The sequence below is a fragment of the Nannospalax galili genome, unplaced genomic scaffold (genome assembly GCF_000622305.1).
Source record: "Nannospalax galili isolate Female #2095 unplaced genomic scaffold, S.galili_v1.0 scaffold47, whole genome shotgun sequence".
Classification (NCBI taxonomy): Eukaryota; Metazoa; Chordata; class Mammalia; order Rodentia; family Spalacidae; genus Nannospalax; species Nannospalax galili.
This window is the reverse complement of record NW_008357641.1, coordinates 483,322-504,186: the sequence shown is the minus strand read 5'-3', so window position 1 is coordinate 504,186 and position 20,865 is coordinate 483,322. Positions and strand designations below refer to the sequence as shown.

General features: G+C 48.0%; 1 protein-coding gene and 2 pseudogenes across 2 annotated transcripts; all 3 read right to left on the bottom strand.

Moving 5' to 3' along the window:
• Positions 1 to 6,379: 6,379 nt before the first annotated feature.
• Dnajb1 (DnaJ heat shock protein family (Hsp40) member B1) lies at positions 6,380 to 9,895 on the bottom strand. Of its 2 annotated transcripts, none has more exons than XM_008855395.3 (3): positions 9,554 to 9,895; positions 7,894 to 8,468; positions 6,380 to 7,688 (listed from the first exon to the last, which is right to left on the bottom strand). In XM_008855395.3, the coding sequence occupies exons 1-3, from the start codon at positions 9,762 to 9,764 to the stop codon at positions 7,458 to 7,460; spliced, it is 1,017 nt and encodes a 338-aa protein (XP_008853617.1). In that variant the 5' UTR covers positions 9,765 to 9,895; the 3' UTR covers positions 6,380 to 7,457. The 2 variants fall into 2 exon arrangements, with proteins under 2 accessions (XP_008853617.1, XP_008853618.1); XM_008855396.3 differs by lacking the exon at positions 9,554 to 9,895 and adding an exon at positions 9,097 to 9,482.
• A 550-nt stretch (positions 9,896 to 10,445) lies between these two features.
• Positions 10,446 to 19,522, bottom strand: LOC103751904 (annotated as a pseudogene).
• A 59-nt stretch (positions 19,523 to 19,581) lies between these two features.
• LOC103751903 overlaps positions 19,582 to 20,865 on the bottom strand; it is a 15,061-nt pseudogene continuing 13,777 nt past the window's right edge.

Sequence of the window (20,865 nt, the reverse complement as noted above, 5' to 3'; positions counted from 1 at the left end):
TGCCACAAGCAGAGGAAACCTGAAACAATTCCTTACCCCCAAATCCAGGCAAGCTCCTCCCTCACTCATAAGAAGAGTCACCATGTCTGAGTCATTTGCCTGCATGCAGTTCTCGTCTCTGTTCTGGCCTCTCGCCTCAGGACCTTTGCACAGCTGCTCCCTCTGCCTGGATGTCTTTCCTATGTCCACACAGTTTGCCCCTACCTCCCTGGCCTTTGCTTAAATGCCACCTTTCTTTGCAGGGCACTTGCTGTTATTTAATATGCATCTAACAACCTCCACCCACGTCTTCTCTATCCCGAATGGCTCTCAGTGCTAACTGGCATATTGGGTATTTTATTTATGTCTTCCTATTCCTCATCTACCCACACTTGACCATCAGCTTCTCAAGGACAGAAATTATTCAGTTATTGGTTGCAGTCTGGTGATGAAGCCCGGGGCCTCCTGCTTGCTGAGATGAAGTTTTCCTCTCCCCTCCCTTTGCTTCTCTAGGAGGAATGGAGGTCAGGGTGTCCTGCATGCCACTGACCCACACCCCAGCTCAGACAAATTTTTTTCTTTTGTACATCTGTTTATTCTCTGTGTGTGTGCATGTCATGGCACTCATGTTGGTGTCAGAGGGCAGTTGTTGGAGTTAGTTGTCTACTTCTACCATGTGGATCCCGGAGATCAAACACATGCCATCAGACTTGTCCATAATCACCTTTACCCTCTGCGCCATCTCACCAGCCCAGAGACAGAGTTTTTGCTAGTTTCGGTCACTGCTTTTCCCAGCACCAAGCTCAGAACCAGAATGCAGTGTTTACTAAACGTACAAGTGCTCACTATGTGACTGTGACTGTCACTGTGTTTAGCAATAATGAGAACAAAAAAATAGGTCTTTTGCTTAGCCTTAAACGTAACTTTTTTTCTCGTTGCCTTTTATGTGTATGAGTGTATTGCCTGCATATGTGTAACCGTACCAGTGTTGTGCAATGCAGTGCCCATGAAGGTCAGAAGGAGGTCAGGATCCCCTGGAAGTGGAGTTATGGACTGTTGTTAGCTACTGTGTGGGTGCTGGGAATTGAACCTGGGTCTTCTGCAAGAGCAATCAGTGCTCTTATCTGCTGAGCCATCTCTCCAGGCCATATTTTTGTATTTTTATTTTATGTGTATGAGTGTATTGCCTGCATGTATGTAAGTGCATCTGTGTAGTGCAGTGCCCAAGATGACAGAAGAGGGTGTGAGATCCCCTGGAACTGGAGTTGTGGATGGTTGTTAGCTGCCATTTGGGTGCTCTCTGCAAGAGCAGCTAGTTCTCTTAACCACTGAGCCATCTCTCAAGCCCCCCCACATTTGTTTCTTATAAAATTTAAAATTACATTAATTTTTTACAGGAGATGGGCATTGGGTGTGCCATCACACATGTGGATGTCAAAGGATAACTTTCAGGAATTGGTTCTCTCCTTTCACTATGTGAGTTCTGCGGATCAAACTCAGGTTATCAGGCTTGGAAGCAAGTACCTTTATTCACTTGCTGAGCCATCTCAGGGCTGGCCACAGGCCTTGGAAGACTGCATTTTAATAAAACTGGAGATGCATACTAATTGCATTGCTATCTTAATGAAAATTCTCTGCACTGTGATTTCAGAGGACTGATGATTTGTCTCAAGGACTTGAAGTTACACTGTGGTATAATGCCACTCTTTCAGCCAGCAAGATGGCTCAGTGAGTGAATAAAGGTGCTTGCGGCTAAGCCTGACAATCTGAGTTTGATCCCTGGGAACAAAACAGTGCAAAGAGGGAACCTCCACGTGTATTCTGTGCCTCCCCTACCCCACAAAAATAAAATAAGTGTAATTTAAAACATGACACACTCTCTGAAGCCCCTGCCACAAGCAGAGGAAACCTGAAACAATTCCTTACCCCCAAATCCAGGCAAGCTCCTCCCTCACTCATAAGAAGAGTCACCATGTCTGAGTCATTTGCCTGCATGCAGTTCTCGTCTCTGTTCTGGCCTCTCGCCTCAGGACCTTTGCACAGCTGCTCCCTCTGCCTGGATGTCTTTCCTATGTCCACACAGTTTGCCCCTACCTCCCTGGCCTTTGCTTAAATGCCACCTTTCTTTGCAGGGCACTTGCTGTTATTTAATATGCATCTAACAACCTCCACCCACGTCTTCTCTATCCCGAATGGCTCTCAGTGCTAACTGGCATATTGGGTATTTTATTTATGTCTTCCTATTCCTCATCTACCCACACTTGACCATCAGCTTCTCAAGGACAGAAATTATTCAGTTATTGGTTGCAGTCTGGTGATGAAGCCCGGGGCCTCCTGCTTGCTGAGATGAAGTTTTCCTCTCCCCTCCCTTTGCTTCTCTAGGAGGAATGGAGGTCAGGGTGTCCTGCATGCCACTGACCCACACCCCAGCTCAGACAAATTTTTTTCTTTTGTACATCTGTTTATTCTCTGTGTGTGTGCATGTCATGGCACTCATGTTGGTGTCAGAGGGCAGTTGTTGGAGTTAGTTGTCTACTTCTACCATGTGGATCCCGGAGATCAAACACATGCCATCAGACTTGTCCATAATCACCTTTACCCTCTGCGCCATCTCACCAGCCCAGAGACAGAGTTTTTGCTAGTTTCGGTCACTGCTTTTCCCAGCACCAAGCTCAGAACCAGAATGCAGTGTTTACTAAACGTACAAGTGCTCACTATGTGACTGTGACTGTCACTGTGTTTAGCAATAATGAGAACAAAAAAATAGGTCTTTTGCTTAGCCTTAAACGTAACTTTTTTTCTCGTTGCCATGCTGGGAATGAAAGCCAGGGCCTCAGGGCGTCATGTGCGCTAAGCACATAACAGTCCTGCCTGCCTTCGCCTCGCTTTTGTTTGTTTTTGTTGGAGACAGGGCCTTGCTATGCAGCTCAGGCTGACCTCGAACTCACATCCTTCCAGCCTCAGCTTCGGAGCACTGAAAATCGTGCCAGGAATTGTACGCATGTTCAAATGTGTGTGGGTGCACATGCCTGAAAATTGATGCCAGGTGTTTCCCCCATCACTGAAGCAGAGTCTCACTGACCTCGGAGCTCTCAGTTTCAGCTAGTTTAGTTAGACAGCTTTCTCTGGGAATCTAGATTCTGCTTTCTGAGCTCTGGAATTATAGGCAGATTGCCACACCCATCTAGCTTTTATGTGGGTGTTGGGGATCAGAACTCCAGTCCTGCTTGTCAAGCACTGAGCCATCTTCTAGCCCCGAGATGAATTCTTAATCCCTGTGGCTGTTTCCTTCTTGACACACCAACTGTCAAACACCTGGATGAGACTTAAATTTCATTTCCCCTCTCCCATTAGAGACAGGGTCTTGCAACAGCCATATCCTCCATTTTTCAGAGGACACCGAAAGGCTCAGAGATGAAACTACCCAGCCACACAGCAACAGAGTCAACAGAGTGCTGGGGATGAGAAGACGACGGCTTGGTGGCTAAAAGTGCACACTGCTCTCACGGAGGACCCAAGTTCCCAGGAGCTATGTTGGAAGATCACAACTGCCTGTAACTCCAGCTCCTGGGGGGAACCAACATCTCTAGCCTCTGAGAGCTACATGCACTTGCATGCACATACCCTCACACAGACACAAACGCCCAATTTTTTCTTAAAAAATAAATAGTGCTGTGACCAGGATTCAATCCTGGGGCTGCTCAGCTCTGGGACTTGTTTTCTGGGGCTTGTCCAATGAGCAGGTGGTCAGATGGGGAGTGTGCTTGCTTTGGCTGTGGTTTCTACAGGCTGGGGGTGAAGGGCAGGCCTCTGCCAGGGTTTCAGTTCATATGGGGGGTCTGCTTTCTGGAATTTAGCAAAGACCACTGATCAGGATATTTTTGCCTGTCTTTGGGAAGGTGTGAGGGTGTAACTGACATACATTGTTTTGTGCCAGTACTTGCCTGGTGTCTGGGCATGTGCCCCATTTACATATCTGGAAATCCAAACAAACCTAGAAGATAGGTATTTATATATTTTTGTCTTGTACAGGGGATGGAACCCAGGGCTTTTGAGTATGCTAGGCAAGTGCTCTACTGCTAAGCTACAACTCCAGCCTTTTTTACTTTTATAAGATCTTGTGTGTATGTGTGTGTGCCGGTCTACACATGAGCATAGGTGCCCAGAAGCCAGAAGGCATCAGATCCCCCCTGGAGCTGGAGCTACAGGCAGTTGTGAACAGTACAATGTGGGTGCGGGGAGCTGAACTCCAGTTCTCTCCAAGAACATTTTATGATCTTAACCACTGAGCTATCTCTCCAGCCCGTCTTTTTATTTGCTGAGACAGGGTATGAGTTGCCCAGGCTAGCCTTGAACTTGCAACCCTTCTGCTTTACAAAGTCAAAATGGGACTCAACCCAGGAAGAAGTAACAGATGGAGAGAAAATACCTACCGTTTCTTCACACCCATTTCTGTCTGAACTGATGGACTAGAGTATTGGGAATGGGGAAACTATTGCCCTGTTGTACCCCAAGAGCAAGAAAAACAAAGCAATCGTGTAAAGAGAGAAGCATTCCTGAACTCAGCAGAAGCCACCAAGAAACTGGAAATATTTGTTGGGGATGGGAGTTGTTTTGTTATGTACCCTTTCCAGTTTCTGCTAATACAACCAAAAAAAAGAAACTGAAAAAATTAGAAATTAACTTACATAATCACAGGCACACTCTTGAATGCACATGCATGGACACAAACAAACCATGATTCCATTTCTTCTGTACCTGCTGCAATCAGGAGGGAGCCTCAGGCTCAGGTCAGGCTCTGCTTCCTGTTTCAGGTCAAATGTCCTGGGAGGCAGGGCCCATTCACACAGGGCCGGGGCTCTGTACTACTGTACTCCACCCCCAGCTCCTCACCAACAAGGATGTTACCCTAAGAACCCCCCCATTCCCAACTGTTGGGTGTATGTAAGTTTCCAGAACTGTGGACACCGTATATCCAAGCACATCCAAGTTCACAGGGATATGCTCCAGGTTGCAGTCACCTGCCAGGATCCTGTCTCTGGAGTGACCTGACTGGGTTCATACTCCACTAGCTGTCAGCGCTCTCAAACTGAGCTGTCAACAGCCCCCGATGGCCACAAGGATGTGTGTGGCAGCTGAGCACTTGGCATGTTTCAGAAGAGTTATTTTAACTCTATTTAAAGTAAAAGAACATACCACCACTGCAGAGTTCTAGCCTCTAGACCATTCTGAGGCTAACCTGTTCTCCTGCAGTGTGGGGGAAAGCAATTCTTAGGTCAATTTGTGTGTGGTGCTGGAACCAAGGGCCTTAGACTGAGTCAATACTCTACAGCTTAGCCACATTTTCAACTCTCAGTTTTTTTTAGAGAAAGTCTTATTTGTAGCCCAGGCAGGCCTTGAACCCTCCGTCTCTTGCCGAGTGCTAAAATTACAGTGGTACACCCAGGGTCTTCAGTGGACTTAAAGGTTAAGAAATAGCCAGGCGTGGTGGCATATGCTTTTAATCCCAGCACTTGGGAGGCAGAGGCAGGTGGATCTCTGAGAGATCAAGGCCAACCTAGTCTACATAGTATAAAAATGAAGAAAAATAACATGTGTTTGTCATGGTGGTACACATTTAATCCCAGCATTGGGGCAGGCAAATGTATCTCTGTGTTCCAGGCCAGCCTGGTCAACGTACTGTGTTCCAAGCCACCCAGAGCAACATAGTAAGATCCTGTCTTTTAAAAAAGAAGGGGGTGGGAGGCTGGAGAAATGCCTCAGCAGTTAAGAGCACTGACTGCTCTTGCAGAGGACCCGGGTTCAATTCCCAGCACCCACACAGCAGCTATAAACCATCCTTACCTCCAGTTTCAGGGAAATCTGAAGCCCTCTTTTCACCTCTGTGGCACTGAATTACACAGGTGCACTCACATACATGCAGGCAATACACTCGTACACATAAAATAAAAATAAAAATATTTTAGGAATTGCTTAATGAAAAGTTAAAAAGGTCCCATGACACATGCATGAAGTAGGTAGAAGGAAATGGACTTTCTCCAGGGCAGAATTGGCCCTGGGCTGGCTCTAAGCAGCTGGTATCCTAGCTCTGGTCTGGCCAGGCCTGCCCCATACCCAGGCAGATAGATCCCACATTAACCCTTGGCCCTGATGGTGACTGGGTCCCCAGAAACAGCGAAAACCCTGGGAGAGGAAGGAGTCTGGGTCCACCCCGGCCCCAACCTCAATCCTAATCTTCACGTTGAGCTGGCTCTATTGTGCGTGGCTGTGAGGCTGAGATTCAGAGTTTATGGCCCAGGAACGGAGACTTTGTTTTCTTTGGTGGCTGCTTCTTGCCCACCACTCACCACATCCCACCCATCCCAGCAGAGCCCTCAACAGAGTCGCAGGACTGCTCTCCTGAGGTTTAGCATCAGTCTTTAATGCTGTCATGCTGCATAATGACAAGTCACACACTTTGGTCTCGTGTCGGCAGTGGCGACTTACAATGAGCCAGAAGGTCAGAGCACCAGGATGGCTTCAGAGAACAGACTCCTTCACTCCCGTTGCCCTCACTCCCGACATCTGTCTGATTCCATCACGGCCCTGGACAGACAGCAGGGGTTGCCAGGGTCTGCATTCATCTGAGTACACATCAGCTTCGCGTGGAATTATAAAAACGTATTTACAGACTTCCCAGTGCTTCTGTCATCAGAAGCAAAGACCCTTTTATCAAAAGGGATTGTACTGAGGGCTGTGCAAAATTCAAAAGGGTTAGATCCTTTTGAGAGTCCAGAGTCCATCACACACACAAAATGACTTGGGCCACCAGGAAGCCCCAGATGGCCTTTGAACCAGCAAAGTGTGTGACCCAAAAGCCAGCCATTTGGCTTCGGCAGAGCCAGAGGTCCAGGGAACCTCCTAGCTGGCCAGGACCCTAGAGCATGGAGACTTGTTCACTCCAGGCTGGCCCTGTGGTCCTACAACGAGGTATTGCTTGTGATGCTGGCCTGGCAGTCCCACATAACTGGTCTCAATTTGAGATGGCCAAAGAGAAGACAGGATTCTTCAGGGGAAGAGGTATGGGGACAAATTCAAATACAAGACCTGCTCACACAGCAGATATTGACGAGTGCACAGGGTGGTCTGGCAACCAAGATGGTGGGTCTCTGTCACACAATGGTCAGAAGCAAAGGGACAACAAAGACAGCGAGTTTAGCTGCAGGCCTGCCTCACACCCCTGGGCAGGGGCTGGAAGTGCAGAGTGGATCCATTGTGGGAGGGCTGCTGTTCCCACAGCCTGCCTATCCCTCGAAAAACCACTTAAGTCTAGTGCTCGACTTTGAAAGATTGTAATATATGCTGCAGAAAACATCAGGCAGAGCGAAAGCCCTCCCTGGGCCCTCCCGCCCTCTTGTAGTGCACAACTGGTGGAACGGTCTGGAAATCCTCAAGCTCTAGAAAGGTCCCTGGCTCAGTCCTTGGGGAATGCTGTTGGGTTATATGGGAAGAACCTGCTCGAGGACGCTTCTGGATGTCAGGGGGATCCTTTCGGGGAAGATCACTTCAAATTCAATAATGAGGTCCCCACGTTTCTCCGGGGTTTTGGGCAAAGGGAGGCCTTCTCCAGGAACTTTCCGCCGCATGCCAGGCCTGATGACATCTTTGAATACAACAGGGATGGTCCTGCCGTCCAGAGTGGGAACGTTCACTGTGCAGCCACAGAGAGCCTGGGGAAGGAAAAGGACAATGTCAGGTGAAAGCTAGCTTGACTCCTCCAGGCCATCTGAAGCGAATCGGGTCCACCACACCTAGGTGGAGAGCCTGCCTCCAAAGCTACCCGTGCTGCCAGCACAACAGAGCCCTGGCTGGTTTTGCTCACTGCTCCCCACAGCATCTGTCTCCTTTCAAGACACTGCCCACCTTGTGCCTTACCTCCCGAAGGCTGATCCTGGCAGGATAAATGACATCAGAGCCATCTCTTTTGAAGACATTATGTGGCTTGTCCTTTAAAACAAAGACGATGTCAGCTGGAATGTTGTTAGAGGTCTGGTCCCCTTCCTTGGGGAAGGTGATTTTGGTCCCTTCTTTCCAACCCCTCTTCACTTCGATGGTCAGTATTTTATCTTCATTTCGAATGCTCTTTCCATCAGGGTTCAGTCGCTTGTGGGAGATTTTCATTTTCTTGGTACAGCCACTGTAGATCTCTTCAAGAGAGACCCGAAGGTCATGGGTGACTGGGGGATCTTGCTTCTTCCGGGTGGGCTCTTGAGCAGGGCGGGAGCGGCCAAAGTTGGTGAAGCCACCCATGCCCATGGGAAAGCCCGAGAATGGGTCGTCGACATCCATGCCTTCCTCCCCGTTGCGCTGCCCAAAAAAGTTGTCAAAGGGGTTTCTGCCACCGAAGAACTCAGCAAACATGGCATGAGGGTCTCCATGGAATGTGTAGCTGAAAGAGGTACCATTAGTACCACCACTGTTACCCACGCTGGGGCCACCACCCTTTAGGCCTGGAGAGCAAAACAGAAGTCAGGGTTACTGATGGAGCTCAGTAGCAGAGCCGAGACCCTCAGCTTCTTTAAAGAAAGATTTGTGGAAGCTGATCATGGTGACAAATGCCTTTAATTCTGCACTTGGGAGACAAAAGGCTGGCATATTTGAGCTCCTGGCTAGCCTGGCCTACACAATGAGGCCCTGTCTCAAAAACATAAAGTCCAAATTTTACCTAGGTTTTTTTTTTGGGGGGGGGCTCAATATGCAGCTCAGGTTAGCCTCGGAACAATCCTCCTGATTCAATCAAGTGCTGGGATTGTCACATCTGGTCTTTTATGAAACCTTATCTCACTGTATATAGCTCAGGTTAGCCTCAAATTCACAGCAATGCTCCTGTTTCAGCTTCCCAAGTAGTGGTCATGAACCACAGCATTCGGCTCCGGTTTAACGTAACAGTACAAAACCCTGGAGGTTTTTTTTTTTTTTTTTTTTTTTGCTTTTTCCCGGAAGGCAAGGACGAACCTTTGACTCCCACGGCGGGCGTATTTGCTGCAGCAGACACAGGAATAACGTAACAGTACAAAACCCTGGGTGTTTTTTTTTTTTTTTTTCTTTTTAGCTTGTTCCAGGAAGTCAAGGACGAACCTTTGACTCCCACGGCGGCAGTATCTGCTGCAGCAGCAACAGGAAACAGACCACTTCCCGCTTCATGGCGACATGTCGGTGGCACAAACCTCAAGATGAGTGTTACCCAGACCCTGCCACTTGACTGCCCCATCCTCCCATGCCTACATACTGCACTGGAAAGGCCAGGAAGGGTAAGCATTCAGCAAACGGCTATTCTACACTTTCGGGCTAGCGAGACGAGAGAAACAAAACACTAGGACGATTTGAGTCCTCACACACCGGCGATCACGGCCTCCGCCCTGGGGCAGGCACCCGGGACGCGGCAGACGTGCTAGAAGCTTCCGTGCCAGCGCCGCGCCCAGGGCTCCTCCTCCCAAGGGCGGAGGCGGCGCGGCCCCTAGACATCCCGCCGAGGCCCGGGTCTCCCCTCCTGTCAAACGGCGGGGACGTCCCGGCCGCGCACGCGCACGCGCACCTTCCTCTCCGTAGCGGTCGAAGATCTCGCGCTTGCGCGGGTCGCTGAGCACGTCGTAGGCCTCAGCGATCTCCTTGAACTTCTCCTCGGCGCCCGGCTCCTTGTTCTTGTCGGGGTGGTAGCGTAGCGCCTGGCGGCGGTAGGCCCGCTTGATCTCCTCGTCCGATGCGCCGCGGGCCAGGCCCAGCGTCTGGTAGTAGTCTTTGCCCATAGCCCCACTGCGGCAGCCGTCCAGCAGTCGCCGTCCCCCGGCTCCGCCGCCGCCCGGTTCCGGACTCTATATACCAGTCCGGCGGAAGCTTCCAGAGCCCGCCAGCCCACTCCAGAACCTTCTGCCCCGCCCACGTCGCCGCCCCGCCCAATAACCGAAGCCCGTTCCGTGACGCGGCACATCCGGGGCGGGGCCGGTCTGCCAACGGCCTCCCGCGCGGGGACACGCCCCTTCCGCTCTGTACTCCGCAACGCCTCCTCAGCCGCGGGCCTGCATCCTTCTCCCAGCGAGAGGACTGGTGACGTTACGCGGCTCCCGGAAGGGGCGGGACGTAGGCTGACAGCCCTGTCAGTGCTCATCTCGCCCGCGTAGTGGTCCTGGCGATACACGTACCCTCCCCTCTTCCTCTGTGGCCTCTAGACTGCCCCTTTCCCTGGCCACACAGGCTGGTACCAAAGCGAGACGAGGGTCCGAGACCGAGGCTCACCGCCGCCGGGGGATCGCGCCAGGCCTAAGTTTGCTTCCAGGACAGAGATTGGGTTCCTCTGCGTGTGTCTGCAGTGCCTGGAAGACCGCAGCGAGTGCTTCATGAATAGTCCCAGATGCTTTGAGTGGTGCTTTTTATATGCTCTCGGGGGACAGCGGTCTTCTAAGGACATCTGCTTTCTCTGTGACAGGATCCTATTGGCTTTGAAAGTCTGGGATGATGCGGTCAAGGGCACAGCTGAGGAAGGAGAAAGGAGGATCAGAAAGGGAAAGCGCGGGAAGTTGGGGTAGGCAGTGGTGGCTCCTGCTGGGGGAGGAACTGCCTGGAGGTCAGAGCCAAGGCTGGACGCGGGCTCTGCAGCCAGACAATAGGTTTCGCCCCCCACCCCACCCCAAGGCTGTGTGACCTTGGGCTGGTAACTTAGCTACCCCAGCCTCAGTGTGCTCATTTGTAACATAGGAATGGCAGCTGTACCTGCCGCCCCCTGAGGACTCTGAAGTTGACGTTAGTTAGTCAGCATCTGAGAGGAGCTCAAGACCAGGAACAAATGAGGCATTCTCGAAGGGATAGCTAGGCATTGTGTTTAGTGGAGGACAGCTGATGTGATCTTTCTGTATCACAAGAGACTAATCAGCGCTCCCTGGGGCAGCCTGAGACCCCCTGAGAAAGATGACCCTGGGCTTCACTAGATGGTCGGGGTGGGGTGGAGATAGAGTTGGGGGGTAGGGGGAGGGTGTTCTGGCTCTTCCTGCTTACACTGACCCCAAGAAAACCAGACCAGAATCTGTAAAGACTCTGCACCAGGACTGGCCCACCTAAGAGAATGGGTTGGGATTGAGCACAGAAGGGACCCTGAACCAATGCTTGGGGGAGAGAATACATTTAACATGTTACATAAATAGTAGGAGAACCTGCTGTGGTGGCGTGTACCTGTAATCCCAGCACCCAGGAATGTCAGGCAAGCCTGGGCTACAACGTGAGACCTTGCCTCAAAAAAAAAGTGAATAGGGGCTGGAGAGATGGCTCAGCAGTTAGGAGCACTGGCTGTTCCTCCAAAAGCCCCAGGTTTGGTTCCCAACACCCACATGGCAGTTGGTAACCAGCTTTAACTCTGGTTCCAGGGGATCCAATGCCTCTAGCCTCTAGGGGCATTGCACAGGTACACATGCAGGCAAAACACTCATATACATAAATTTCAAAAATGAATAAAAATAAAATGTATACAGTAAAAAGCAGGAGGGCCATTCTTGAGGGGAAGCCCAGAGTGTGTGGAATTACTCACATTTATAGTTTGACTTTACTGGAGAATTGCAGTGTGGTTGTGGGTGAGCCTGTCTGATTTTTACTAAGGTTTCTTGCAACATGGGAGGGCAATATCTTGCCCAACACATGGTGTGAGGGATATCTTTGTGTTTGGGGACCTCAAGGCTGGAAACGCCCTGTTCCTTGAGTAATGCTGGGGCATGTTTATGAAGGTGTATTTTATTTTTAATATTGTAACTTTTTTTTGGGTCTCCTTGTAACCCCAGCTGGCTCAGAACTTGCTATGTAGACCAGGCTGACCTCAATCTGCCTGCCTCTGTCTCCTGAATGCTGGGATTAAAGGTGTATACCACTATGCCCATGCCTGCCCGGATGTAACATTTTTTGAAGCAGGGTCTCACCCTCTTGGATTCACTTTACAGCTCAAGCTGGCCTTCAACTTCTGATCTTCCTGCTTTATCCTCATGAGTACTGGGATTATAGGAGTGGGCCACTACATTAGGCTTGAAATAAATCTATATACACATGGACACAAAGACACAGCCAGCCAGACAGATACACACACACACAGAGTCTGTTCCCTCCATCCCTGACTGACAGGAACTAAGCAGGCAAATGTCTGAGATCGAGTCCTACATCCACTATTTGTGTCTTTCCTGCCTGTGTGATCATTGCTTGATCTCTTTTGGAGTAGGTTTGTCTTCTATAAAGTGGAGATAAAAATGGACTTTAAGCCTGGCATGGTGGCACATGCCTTTAATCCCTGCACTTGGGAGGCAGAGGCCGGCAGATCTCTGTAAGATGGAGGCCAGCCTGGTCTCCATAGCAAGTTCTAGGCCAGCTGTGGCTACAGGGAGACAAAAAAGACAAGAAAAGGAAAATTTTCTCATCATCTGCTAGGAGATGGAACTCAGAGAGTATGGAAATGAAGAGTATTAGAGGACTAGCCAGTAGAGGACCAATTGGAGGCTGGTTTCAAGGGTTCCGTGTATATGCTTTCTTTTTTCTGAATTGACACCCAGAGTCTGGCATATGTTAGGCTGGCTCTACTGCTGAGCCATGTTCCCAAGCTCCTATTAACTCATTAACTTGTCACAACTACCCTATGCAGTTGGACTATCATTACCCCTGCTTTACATCTGAGGAGCTGAGGGGTCATGTGACTTGCCCTGGGGAGTAAAACTCTGAAGAGCTCACCACGCTGAGTGCACGGGGTGAGCACTCAGCTTGTGTCTGATGTGACTCAAATGACAATAAAGCCTTAAAGAATTATGTTACTGCTGTCTTCAACTTTTTACCTGTCCATTAAAGACCTTCAAAAACATGACAGCTCTGTGAGCATCCAGTCCCATTCCTAGGGGAAACCCATGTTCAAGCTAGGCATGATGGTACATGCCTGTTATCCCAGCACTAAAGGGACTGAGGCAGGAGGATCATGAATTCCAGGCTAGCCTGGGATGCAGAACAAAACACTATCTCGATAAAACAGAAGTGGACTGGAGAGATGGCCCAGTGATTAAAGCACTTGTACTGCTCTTGCAAAGGACCTGAATTCAGTTCCCAGCATCTGCACTGAGTTTCTCACAATCATCTGTAACTCCAGCTCTAGGGAATCCAATGCTTCTGGCCTCTCAGGGCACCCACACTCAAGGGTACACCCTAACAGAGATACAGACACATACACATAATAATAAATATTAAAAAGCAAAGCCTAAGGAAAGAAAAAAACTATGTTTAGGGCCAGGTAAGGGCACTTGCTGTGAAGCCTGATGACCCGAGTTTGGTCCTTGGAAACCATATGGTGGAAGAAGACAACTGACTCCTGAAAGATGTCCTCTGATTTCCATATGTACACACATATACATATGAACACAAAATGTAGTTTAAAAAGTAAGCCTATGCTTATATAACAAGTGGGTTTTTTTTTTACTGAGGCTTTATGAATAATTACTAACAGCCATTAGAAGCTGAATATTCTTCAAAGTCTACAAGTTGCCATCCATCCACAAATATAGGGAAAAAATGTCACCGTACCCTAAATGCATTATATCAGTGAAAGGATCCAGGCTCAAATGGCTGTATAGTTGCATTTTCTATGACCTTCTAGAAAAGGCAAAAGTATGTGGGTAGATCAGCATTTATCAGGGGTTGGGGAGATACTACAAATGGGACACAGGGGAATTCTTTTGAGGGTGGTGGAAATGTTTTAGTTCTTAAAAAAAAAAGATTTAGGGACCAGGCATGGTGGCACATGCCTTTAATCCTAGTACTTGGGGGGAGGGGTGCAGAAGCAGGTGGATCTCTGTGAGATTGAGGCCAGCCTGGTCTACATTGGGAGTTCCAGGATAGCCAAAGCTACATAGTTTTACCCTTTCTCAAAAAAGAAAAAAAGATTTACATTTTATTTCTCCCTCTGTGTGTGTGTGTGTGTCTGTGTCTGTGTGTGTGTGTGTGTGTGTGTGTGTGTGTGTGTGTGTGTGTGTGTGTGAGTTTGTGGATATAGTGCAAAGCCCATGGAGGCCAGGAGAGGGTGTCACTTTAGTAGTCTCTGCTCTAGTTCTTGAATGCAGTGATGGCTATATGACTGTAGTGTTCCATTCTGAACAAGAAAAAGGGTACATTTTACTGTATGTAAACTCTATTTCAATAAACAAAATAGGAGCAGGAAGTTTGGTTCAGCAGTGAAGAGCACTTAATCTGCTTGTAGAGGACCAAGGTTTTGGTTCCCAACATCCAAATGGTGGCTCACAATCACCTGTAACTCCAGGTCCGGGGGATCTGATGCCCTCTTCTAGCCCCCTGGGACTCCTGTGTGCATGCAGTGCACATAAATTTATTTAGGCTCACACATATACAAATAATAAATAAATCTTAAACAAAAAGGAAAGAATAAAAAACAGGAAACATCTCAGGTAAAGTGAAATGGATGGAGCTTGGGAATCTGTCTAAGCTCCTGACACAGCAGAAAAGTGCCAACTAGTCCTGGTTTGTTTAGTCCTGGCTTCCCTTCCCTTACACAGCTCTGAGCCAACTGGATCACACACCCTGAAACAAGGCAGGGTGGGGTCAGGGAAGATCACTATCCACTTTACCCTGTGTGGGAAACACCCAAGGCACTGTGACACAGTCCCAATGAAGTCAGGTCCTTTTATCCAAATAACCTTGAGTTCTCCCAAGCCCTAGAATGGAGGAGCCACCGATGAGCCCTCTGCTCTTAGAATCAAATGATTAGCTCAACAAGAGCTAATAGATGCACCCGTCATCATCAAGAATGAATCAGCCACTGTGCTGAACGTGCAAGGGCACAGTCTGGAGCTAACTGTCCCCACAGACAGGCCTTGGCAGGTTGTAGCAGTGCTCTCAGAGGCTTGAACAAAGCAGCTAGTCTTCATTCCAGTGTGAGTCACATGTCTGCTTGACAGCCTGGTTACTGGAAGGCAGGTAAGGCTATCAAGGGATTCCTTATATCAGCAATACTCATCCAAAACAGGGGAAGCTGGGTATGAGGCCTCGCCCTGCCATCCCAGCTACTTAGGTGACTGATGCAGGGGGATCATAAGTTCAAGGCTTTTCCAGACATTGAGACCCTGCCTCCAAAAGCCCAGACAAGGAGCTGGAGAGAGGACTCAGTGATTAAGAACATGAACTGCTCTGCAGAGGACCTGAGTTTGCCCAGCTCCCACACTGGGCTGGTCACAACTGCCTGTAACTCCAGCTCCAGAAGATTTGATGCCTCTAACCGGTTTCCTTGGGCACTCTACACAGGTATACATACCCTCATAGACACATACACATAATTTAAAATAAAATGTCTTAAAAAAGCCCAAATAAACAGAAACGAGACAAACTCAAAACCTTAAAACAGGACTAGAGGCAGGGGAGGCTGGGCTTAATAGCCTTTGGTTCTAGCTACTAAGGCTTATACATAAGCCAAGAAGACTGCAAGTTCAAGACTAGCCTGAACACATTAGTGAGACCCTGTCTCTGAAAAATAAAGAGAAACTAGATGCCATGAGTACTCAGGGGCCCACAGCCCACTTGTTATAACTTAACAGAAACCAGGACCAGCCTTATCTAAAGGCTGCAAGGCAGGTAGGCGCCGGTCAAGCTTCACAGATCAAGCTGTAAACTGGCTTTACGGTCAGAACTCCTGACCACCCTGAGGGCCCGATACCAGGAAATCTTTAGAAAACGTCTGTGCTTCTGAGGTCACCTCCCATTTAGCAATCCTATTTCCCCTTAGCCCCGGACCTTACCCCATACCTCTGCATACCTTTGAAATTACTGGTAAAATTACTATATGTGTTTGAAATTAACCAATAACCGCGTTTCTGCTTCTGTACCCTGCTTCTGCCTTATAAAAACCCCTAAAAAGAAACTAGGCACCATGAGTGCTCAGGGGCCCACAGCCCACTTGTTAAAACTTAACAAAAACCAGAACCAGCCTTATCAAAAGGCTGCAGGACAGGCAGGCGTCGGTCAAGCCTCACAGATGAAGCCATAAACAAGACAGAACTCCTGACCACCCTGGGGGCCCGATACCAGGAAATCTTTAGAAAACGTCTGTGCTTCTGAGGTCACCTCCCATTTAGCAATCCTATTTCCCCTCAGCCCCGGACCTTACCCCATACCCCTGCATACCTTTGAAATTACTGGTAAAATTACTATGTGTGTTTGAAATTAACCAATAACCGCGTTTCTGCTTCTGTACCCTGCTTCTGCCTTATAAAAACCCCCTGAACTCAACCTGGGGTGCGCAAGTCCTCCGAGGAGACTTTGTGCCCACAGGTACCTGTGTCCTGAATAAACCTCTTGCTGTTGCAACCCAAAGGCCGTGACTTGTCCTCCGTGGTTTCACTCTTACATCTCAAAATGTAAAAGAGACCAGGGGCTGTAGCCCAGTGGTAGAGCGCTTGCTCAGCATATGTGGGGCTCCACGTTCAGTCCTCAGTACCATACAATAAAAAAAATAGCAATCATAAAAGGAAATTTCAAGAATTTTCTGAGCTCTCAGGAAGATGTGTAGCTAGGGCTGGGGAACGTAGCTCTGTTGGTGGAACGCTTGCCTAGCATGTGCAAGGCCTTGGGTTCAGTTCACAGCACAGAATGAATTGGGTGTGACTCAGGCAGGAGGTTAAAGAGTTTGAAGCCAGCCTTGGCTACATAATGAATTTGAGGCCAGTCCTAGGCTAGAGACCTTGTCTCAAAAAAGAAAAACAAACACATGACATCTGTTTGGACACTGTAATGCCTTGTTTAGTTGGAACTGGTTGATATAGGAGCCTGACCTGTTGGTATCTCATCTGAAGGGCAGAAGGGTGGGGAGTGAGGCCTGACAGGACGCAAAGGCCTCATGATTCTGTGGGTACACAGCAGTGGCTAAAGATCTTAGTTTTATTTTATTATTGTGGGTTTTTGTTTGATTTTTGAGACAGGGTCTCACTATGTAGACCAGGCTTGTCTGGAACTCTTTATGTAGACTAGGCTGGCCTCAAATTCATTGAGACCTCCCTGTCTCTGCTTCCTGACTGCTGGGATTAAAGTTGTATAGCACTATGCCTTGCTCTTACTGTTGTTTGGAAGCAGGGTCACATTCTGTAGCTCAGGCTAACCTCAAACTTTCTATCCTTCTTACTCAGCCTCCACCATTACAACAGACCACCATTACAGTGTACCACCATTACAGCAGACCTTTGTTTTTAAAGCACAGTTGTAATACGTTTAGGTGTTCCCCTGGTTTTGCCCAGTTAGCTACAGTGAACGAGACAGCAAGGTTTTGAAATCCATAACCTCAGTTTCCTTTACTCCAGAACAAGGAATCCCAAAGGCTACAGGTTTAGAAGTTTCCAGAGAGAATCTAGATGACTAAGTTCCAAGCACTGACTCACCATGGTCCTGCCCTGCTCCCTGTGAATCAGGGACCTACCTTTAAGGATATCTCATCCTGACCTTAATGTCAGAACTCCACATTCCAAAGGCTCAGCAGCTGATGAAGGCTTAAGGGCGGGATCTGCGGACAGAGAGGGAGAGAAGGTAAAGGAATAACCTAGGTTCTGTTTGTTTCTTACCCTCTCTGTAGTCTTTTTCCCTGTGTGTGTGTGTGTGTGTGTGTGTGTGAGAGACTTTTGTGTATGTGCTTGTATGTGGTGGTCAGAGGTTTGCCTCGGGCACTACTCTTCTAGAGGCTGTTTTTTCCTTTGAGGTAGGGCTTCTCGGTGGCTTGGAGCTTTCTGATTCTGCTAAAATGGTTGGTCAGTGAGACCAGGGATTTGTCTCTGACTTCCTACTGCTGAGATTATACTTGGCTTTTTACATGGTTCTAGGGATTCTCAGGTCCTCTGAGCTATCTCTCAACCTATCCTGAAGTCTTGACTGTTTGTATGCATGTATGCACTCGTCTGAGTCCGTGTGTGTGTGTGTGTGTGTGTGTGTGTGTGTGTGTGTGTGTGTGTAGTACCTCATTAATGAGCAATCAAGGGAACAAAAGGAAGCTACAAAGGTTTGAAACAAGATAAGCACTGTCCAGTGAAGGGAGTCTGGGAAGCACACAGGCATGTCCGTGATTATCATGTCTGTGCTGGATAGCTTCAGCTGTCAACCTGACACTTCTGGAAACAGGGAACCTCAACTGGGGAACTTTCTCTATGGGATTGTCCTGTGGGCATGTCTTTGAGGTATTTTCTTGATTGTTGAGTGATGTGGGAGGGCCCAGCCCACTGTGGGTGGTGCTACCTCATGGCAGGTGGTCCTGAGTTGTATAAGAAAGCAGGCTGAGCATAGGCCAGAGGAACAAGCCAGTAAGCAGTGATCCTCCATGGCCTGTGCTTCAGCTCCTGCCCTGAGTTCCTGCCTTGGCTTCCCTTGATAATGGACTGTGAGCTGTAAGTCAAATGAATCCTTTCTTCCCAAGTTAGTTTTGGTCAGTGTTTTATCACAGGTATAGAATGTTATGTAGAACAATGTTGTAATTGGCACATTAGCAATGTAGAGAGCTGAGCATGGTGGTGAATGCCTGTCACCCAGCATTCCAGAAGCTGAGATGGGAGGATCTGGAGTTGGAGGTAGCCTGGCTTAGCTTAGTCAGACCTTGTCTCAAACAAAGAAACAAATAAACAAGCAAACCCAGACAGAAACATATATAACCCTTCCCGCCAACAAACCAACCAACCAACCGACAAGGGCTGGAGAGATGGCTCAGAGCTTGCTGCTCTTCCAGAGGACTCAAGCTCGGTTCCTGAACACATGAACACATCTTGGGTAGCTTACAACTACCTGTAACTCTAGCTCAAGGGGATCCAACACTTCTCTTGCCTCTTAGGGCACCTCCACACACATGGCATACACACACACACACACACACACACACACACACATATAACAAATTTTTTTTAATTTTAGAATTTTTTAGTTCATTATGACTGACATCAGACTCAGGTTGGGGAAAATAAACTTGTTTCTCTTTGTTCCTAAGTGATATATAGGACTTCTGTCTTGTAGTCACAACCTGCAGCTTAGTTATATTTATATTCTTGGAAATATTGTTATATTGCTTTTCTTTTTTTTCTTTTCTTATTTTTAATGATGGAAACAAAATTACAGTAGAACTGAAGCTTCTGGAAGAGCCACTTGTTCTTGCCTGTCTTGTATTCCTCCTCAAACTTGACCTTGGCCTCACATCTGGCCTTGCATTTCAGAGCTGGGCCTCTAAAGACATCCTGTTGACCACAGTTTTGTCCCAGGGGATGTCCACAGAACACCTGGTGGCCATGAGGTGGCTGTAGTTATAAACTTTAATGAAAGACTTGATCTTTGACCTCTTGGCAATTTTCTTCTTGCCCATGGCAGCTGTCACTTTCCAGGGATAGTGGTCAATTCCAGCCACCAGAGCATGGCTATAAGGGCGGTCTGAGATGCCATCATCAATGTTCTTCACGATGACGGCTTTGCATCTAGAGTAGCGTCCAGGTAGGACCAGCACCACCATCCCGGGTTTCATGAACTTCCCCATTTCGGCAGCTACCAGCAGGCACACAGCAGAAAGGCTATATTGCTTTTTTTAAAGTATTCTTAGAAGACCATGATTTTTATCAACTGAAGCTGAAAATGTAATTGAGATTTAAGAGGATGGAGTTAAATGGAAAGCCTGAGTGTGTGTATCAAAAAATTTTTAGAATATTTTTATTATTCCAAAGAGAGGAATTTTTTTTTAGTCTTTTTGAAACAGGGTCTCCCTGTAACCCAAGCTGGCCTGGAACTCACTATGTAGACCAGGCTGGCCTTGAACTCACAGAGATTAGCCTGCAATTTTTAACACATTTTTTTCAGAAATAATTTGAAGAAGGTTACATAAAAATATATTTACAGCTGGGCGTGGTGGCGCACACCTTTAATCCCAGCACTCCCGAGGCAGAGGCAGGCGGATCTCTGTGAGTTCAAGGCAAGCCTGGTCTACATAGTGAGTTCCAGGACAGTTGGGGTTACAGGGAGACCCTGTCTCAAAAAGACCAAAAAAAAAAAGTTTTAAAAAAATTGAATAAAAAAGAGACGTTTAACTGGGCATGGTAGCACAGGCCTTTAGTCCCAGCACTTGGGAGGCAGAGGCAGGTGAATCTCTATGAGTTCAAGGCCAGCCTGGTCTACATAGTGAGTTCCAGGCCAGCTGGGGCTACAGGAAGACCCTGTCTCAAAAAGCCCCCCCGCCCAAAATAAAGAAGTTTATGGGCTGGTGGGATGACTCACTGGGTAAAGACACTCGATCCCAAGGCTGGTAATCTGAGTTCAATCCCTGAGACCCATTGTGGTAGAGGGAGAGAATGGACTCTGAAAGCTGTCTTCACAAATGTGCCATGGCCTGTGCATACACACATACACCCATGCTACATCCAGTGCAGTGGAGTGGTAGAAAATCCAGAAGAGAGACTACAAAGTGATATCATACAAGACACTTTAAGAAAGCAGGGACCAGAGGCTGGAGAGATGGCTCAGTGGTTAAGAACACTGACTATTCTTGCAGAAGACCTGAGTTTGATTTCCAGCACCCACATGGTGGCTAACAACCATCCTAACTCTGGTTCCAGGATATTCAATGCCTTCAATGCCCTCTTCTGACCTCCATGTGTTTTGCAAGACATGGGTGCACTTATGGGTGCAAGCAATACACTTATACACACACACACACACACACACACACACACACAGACACACACACAAAGTGGGAACCAGAAGGCACTCTCTTTTTTTAATGATTAAATTTTTTGTTTTAAGTTATTTTTATTTTTTAATTTTTACAAAAACTTTATTGAGAATTTCATACATGCATATAAGGTATTTTGATCAAATCCATGCCCACTC

Excerpts from the sequence above, each read along its gene's own strand:
- Dnajb1 (XM_008855395.3), bottom strand. The coding sequence starts at position 9,764 with ATGGGCAAAGACTACTACCAGACGCTGGGCCTGGCCCGCGGCGCATCG. Across the intron at positions 8,469-9,553 it reads CGACCGCTACGGAGAGGAAG|GCCTAAAGGGTGGTGGCCCC; the intron begins GTGCGCGTGCGC and ends TTTGCTCTCCAG. Across the intron at positions 7,689-7,893 it reads CCAGGATCAGCCTTCGGGAG|GCTCTCTGTGGCTGCACAGT; the intron begins GTAAGGCACAAG and ends TTCCTTCCCCAG.